Genomic DNA, 6286 nt, shown 5'->3' with positions numbered 1-6286 from the left:
CGTTATTTATGAAGTAACGAAAAAAATATATGGATACTAGAGAAGACGAAATATGAACAAAAAATTCATAATTTTCGTTTTATCTTGTTTATTAAATTTTTATTACTATATTATATTATTTAATTCATTGATTATATATAGTTTACATTATTTTACAACTGTTATAATTTTTAATGAGGAATTTTTTTAAATCAATCTTGTGTAGGTCAGTGATCTCGTGTTATTTGTGAAGTAAAGAAAAAAACATCTGGAGACAAGAGAAGACGAAAATTATGAACAAAAATTTTATTAGTTATAAAAATGGTCTTACACTTTTTTATTGTCTTTTAACTCCTACGTTTCGGCCATTACGGCCATTCTCAAAGATCTATCAACTTATTTACAATAGGGGTATTCATAATATTGTGTTAAATGTAAAATGTTTTACCATGTTAAATACTAGAAGTATAAAATTGTGAACAGCCCTATTTAAAGTCATGATAAATGTTAAATGCATAAGAGCTCCTAGCGGATTTTCTTAGCAAATTGTTTAGTAAACTTTCCTCCCAACACTTTTTGTTTTTATTTACTTTTAAGTTTTGATTACAGTAATTTATTGCAACATGTCTAAAGTTAGTGAAAAGTGAAAATGTGAAGAATTGGCAACTGATTTGCCTGTTTAAAAAAATTTTAATATTTTAAGTTTTAAGTTTTAATATGGTAAAATAAGGAAATGGTTGTCCATTTAACATACGTTTTTCCATTTAACACGCTTTAACATGTTAAACTAAAGATCTTGAATACCCCTAATATACAGCTATTTTTATGGTCTTAATTCCTTACGAAGAAGGATAATTGAATCTTGTGAAACAATTACACATACTGCTGCTGCCATTGCTGCTGTTGAAGAAAGATGCCGAGGCTGTCTTAATGCTCAAGGACTTTAAACAACATTTAATATGAGTCTTAATGTTTAAATTGAATTAATAAAGTAGTTAGAACAAATAAAAAAGTTTCATTTATTTCATATAACGTAAATAATTCATAACAATGAAAATCTTTAGGTGTGAATATCTCCAAAACAAAGCGTTTGCGGGCATACCTTCAAAGGAAATTTTTTTCTTGTTTTGAGGTCCCTAGTTCATATTTTCAGTTTGGCCACTTAACCCTGAAACACACTGTATATCAACAATACTGTGTAATAATAGTAATAGAGCGTAATAAACATTGTAAACTGAATAGTTGTAATAAGTGAATCTGTGATAATAGTAGGTTATTATTATCAACAATTTGATAATCAATGTTAGCTGTGCATATTGTAAATAAGTTGATACTACAAGATAATAAAAAGTGTAAATATAAATTTTGTCCCTGCCAAGAATGCAACAGTTGAACAAAAGTTAACGAAGCAGTTATGAGATCGGGGAAGATCGTGCGGTCTCGGCATTTTCTGTTGGAATCTGATTTATTTATTTTTTTAGTTATTCATAAAAGTATTAATTATTTTGTTTTTATATATTGTAAAATATTGCTAACAACGGGACTTTTTTTTTTTAATAAACAATATTAAAGTTACTTTACAGAAAGATTTTTTTTTAATTCAGCGTTTAAGTGTTAGTGTATTTCAATGGGGATAAAACCTATCTGATTTAAAAGATCATTTGATTGCTCAAGTTTAATCACAAATGTCAATAACTTCATCGTAAATAATTATTAAATATATTACCATGTCAAGTTCCTAAAAATACAAATAATAAAGGAAAAACCTTTCGAATAAAAATAAAACATGAACAATAATTATAAGGAAAAAATAATCATTAAAAAGCTCCCGATAACGAAAGACTTATATTAATATCCGACTGGATAATATTCGTTATAAAGACTGGAATTAATATCCGAGATTAATTAAGATCATTTGAGCAGTTTTTAAGAAAATCTATTTTTTTACTTGCATAGTCAGCGAAAAAAGTCGAAGAACGTCATCGAAAACAAATTTTTTTTTGTATTCTGAGATCAAGAACCTTAAAAACTCGAAACAGCCTAAGTTATGTAACTGAATTAAAAAATAAATAAATTTCCAGCAAACGCCAGTAAGAATAGCGTCTACCTCTGTTCATAGTTCTGCCTACCTTGCGAAATTAGAAGCACTTGTTAAAAGGAGTTGTCAATCAAAATTCTTCTAATTTCAATATTGGATTTGAAGGTATAGAACAGAGTGAGAGGATTAGGAAATAAAATAGAAGGGTAATAATAATATTACAGCTGTAAAAAAAAGTAAAACAACAATTAATAGAACGTAAACTGCACCAAGTAAACGGAACCAAGAAGGAAAAAGGGAATCAATAGCCAAGATGTAGCAGAATTAAAAGGAAAATACAAAAAATTTTCTAAGCAAATTATGAAGAATTTAAAAGATTTTAAAGTATTTGAAAAAATTATAAATAATTTAAGAACGGTGCAACCACACACAGCAAAAAAAATTAAATTACATCTGTACCTTTACAACTCATAACGGGTTAGGATACAGTAATTTGTAAGGAAGTACAGTTACTAGACCAACGGTTGTGCATGGAGGTGATATGGTCAGAATCACGCTCTACCACCAGTATTATACCCAATAAAGGGTACCCACTTCGTGAGGCTGGTTTAACAGAAAGTAATCTGCCACAGCCGAAGTTAGTACCACAGTAACTTGCCACTGAGATACCCACTCTTACACATAGTAAAAAAAAATATATATATATGTATATATATATATATATATATATAATTAAAACCTTTATTCTAGAAGGTACTGTGTTCTTCAATTTACTTCACTGACTTTCCGTTGAACTTCAAATAAACTTTTACCAGAAATAGATCCTGTGATAGTTTAACTATAGTTAAGACTAAATGCGAGCTAAGCCAAAATATTTACTCATCGGTTCAGAGAAGCAGTTTGCCATCTTCATTGCAGTGCAGTGCAGTTTCTTTGTTTACGAAACCCGGCTCGACGTTCTAAAATTATATTCGAATTCAGTTTGCGGTTCACGGGAAACCTCAGGGCTACGTTATTATTATTCCAGAAATAGATTCGAAGCTGGTTCACGTAATGGTTTTGGGAGCATTCGTGGTAGATAGTACACTTTTGATAAACAAATTATATAAATAATATATCCCCCATTATTCTTTTTTTTAAATTTCGAAATTATTTTATATAATTAGAATCATAAACAAATGGCTCTGAAGTAAAGCGTTGTACTATCAAGTATCAGGGAAAATTAATATATTTCGTTAAGGAAAACTCATGTTAATGTCACATCTCAATTCAACAATCTAAAAAAGACTAACCAAGTAGAGATAGCATATCACTCCAAAATATTTAAACATAATCTAATAAATGTCTTAAAAGACTAGTTTATGTTAATAATTAATGCAAAGAAAAAGATCTATAGTATTATTTAAAAACAAATTTGATCCTTTTTCTCAACTTTATTCTTTTTAAAAACTTCCAACGTTTCGACCACTTAGGTCAGTTTCAAGGATACCTTTACTTTGTTATCATTTTTTCTTTTAAAATTCTTAAAAATGCCGGCTAATTGCCTTTGTCCCATCTAATTTCTTCTATAAAATTCTTTCCTAAATTTAAAACTTGTACTAACAACTTTTCTTTCTATCATTTACATTTGCAAATACAATTACAATTACAGAGTTTGCAAATGTAAATTATAGAAAGAAAAGTGTTTAGTACAAGTTTTAAATTTAGGAAAGAATTATATAGAAGAAATTAGATGGGACAAAGGCAATTAGCCGGCATTGTTAAGAATTTTAAAAGAAAAAATGACAACAAAGTAAAGGTATCCTTGAAAATGACCTAAGTGGTCGAAACGTTGGAAGTTTTTAAAAAGAATTAAGTTGAGAAAAAGGATCAAATTTGTTTTTAAATAAACTAAACCACTCTCAAACAAATATATTAATAACAATTGATCTATAGTATGATAATAAAGCTTAATAAGTTAAAAAAAACTTATTTTTTTATTAAAGATTTACTACCTATTACAGATTACAGCGCCTAGCAAATGTATGATGAGTGACCGCTACTGACATACTATGATTTTCCAATTAAATCCTCAGATTATTTATATCTATTTGTCGGCTATATAGATTTCTAAATACCGCAAAAAGACTTGAGATTTTGGAAAAAATTCTTGTCAACAAAAAAAAAATAAAATAAATAAAAATTAAAAAAAACTTTAAAATTCTAGTAGGAAAAAATTGGATGAAAATATGCGAAAATTAAAAATTAAACAAAAAGTGGAAAACCTATTAAATCTCATTCCATGTCTTTTAATTGACTATTTATCACTATTTTTTTAACCAAAATTATTATTTATTTTATGTATAATCTTTTCAATTTCTTGAGACTGGTAATTATCATTTAAATAAATTAATTAGTTTCAATGTTAAGTCTCAGCACTTGTTATATCATCAACAGTACAACGTTTCGTTTCCATTCTAAAGGATAATCTTAAATATAAATTTACACATCACACTCAATTCTTTTAAAAACGTTTTGCAGGCTATTCTGCTATGATATTAATTACAAGTAAAATTAAATAAATTAATATGTAATCATATTAATTATTAATAAACATATAAACACTACTATAAAAGATATTGCATAACATTGCACACCTGACAATATTAGGGGGTTCTCTGGAAGATGGCGTGTACCAAACACATTTAATTTTATAAATCTACTTCCGATCAAGCAATAATTATTTTACATATAAAATGTCACTCAAACTTGTAAAACTAAAATAACAAACTATGAGATATTCAAGTTGTTAAAAATGTCAATACGTTTTTTAAAAAGTGTTTTTTTGAAGAAATCTTCAGTTTTTATCAAATCCGTGCTCGGATTTGGATAACGCGACCCAAAAGTTAGTTACTAATTTTAGTAAAAATATTACTATTTTTTTTTAAATCGTAAAAAAAGTAATATGCTTGGTAATAATGTCAAAAATACATTAAAATAGCGAATTTTGTGGGGAACGTTTGAGTTCTTTTCCCTAAAATGGAACTGTTGAATCACACAACTCTCAAAATTCTAGAAACTCTCAGTTCAATTTTTATGAAAATCGAAAAATAAAAAGTATCAAGCTTGGTAACATTACAAAAAAGCCCTTTTATGCAGAAAATGCTACTTTATGCCAAAACTGAACTCAAATTTATATCATGCACCACAAAAAACAAAATTTTTGCTTATAATTCCGCAAATCCTTTAAGGTTTTTTTAAAACAGTTTTACGAGTTTCTCCTACTTCACATATACATCACAGGAGTAACTTTTTTTTTTTGTTTTTAACACTTAAAATTCTGTTTCCACAGCTTTTGTATTTGGTAATTATATAGTAATTTTATTTTCTACCTGAGCAGATCGTGCGGCCGAAGGATGTCCCTGTGCGGCCTGGCCTGGTTGGCCGTATGCCTCTCAGCTGCCAGCTCCCGCAGACCAGAAGACTCGACCCCGATGGTCATCGAGGAGGACAAGCTGTTCTCCGCCTTCTTATATCCAGGAAAAGCGGTCAGGTAGGGAATATTTATTATGTTAATGATGTTGTTTGGGATATTTCCATAAAAATTACTTAAAAAAATAGTAATTTGGTAATAAAAAGAGGAAGAATGAAAAACTTGGAGATTTTAAGAGAGAGCTATTATTATGTAAGTATATTAGAAGTAATTGTGGCGTCGCATTGTAATATTCCGCTTAGCAAAAGTAAGTAACTGGAAAACCTTCCATGTACTTTTTAAAATATTGGATTTTGCTGATTCTCAGTGCAGCAGTTCTTATTAGGAGCTGATTGTGCCAAACGATTGGACACCGACTTTAACCTTTGTTCTTCTGTTTTACTGATGTAGTGTTAATTGAACTGCTCTATGTGTAAATTAATTCATATCGTTTTCAATAATAATGATTTTGAACCACTAACTCTTTTAAATATTATTATTATTTTTTTAAAATATTTATTTACAACTGTACATTATAATACATTTAGTAAATCTGATCTAAATTAAATTGGAGTGTTAAAGGCGTGTAGAGAAACTACCCATTGATAGCACTCTAGACATTTTAGATTAGCTGATCTCGTGGCCACCTTCTTTTCAGGCGCCTCGGAGGATTGTCAGGAATGGAAGAGGATGCAAGATTAGAAACTAGGGGGTTTGTGTGGTTAGAGAGTTTATAATGGAAGGAGTGATATCTGGTTCGGGCTAGATCGGTTACATAGGGAACATTAATGTCTTTATGTATGATTTTATTTGTGACA

General features: G+C 28.8%; 1 protein-coding gene across 1 annotated transcript in view; it reads left to right on the top strand.

The window, feature by feature from the left end:
- Positions 1–6286, top strand: part of nord — an 88542-nt gene that overhangs the window by 36147 nt on the left and 46109 nt on the right. Inside the window, exon 2 of the mRNA XM_014429814.2 lies at positions 5397–5549. Within this exon, the coding sequence (XP_014285300.1) occupies positions 5413–5549 (137 nt within the window). The 5' untranslated portion in view covers positions 5397–5412. The remainder of the gene's footprint in view (positions 1–5396; positions 5550–6286) is intronic.

The sequence above is a fragment of the Halyomorpha halys genome, unplaced genomic scaffold (assembly GCF_000696795.3).
Source record: "Halyomorpha halys isolate HHAL.00 unplaced genomic scaffold, Hhal_1.1 Scaffold36.1, whole genome shotgun sequence".
Classification (NCBI taxonomy): Eukaryota; Metazoa; Arthropoda; class Insecta; order Hemiptera; family Pentatomidae; genus Halyomorpha; species Halyomorpha halys.
Note: the sequence above shows the minus strand (reverse complement) of the source record. Positions and strands in the feature narration are given on the sequence as shown.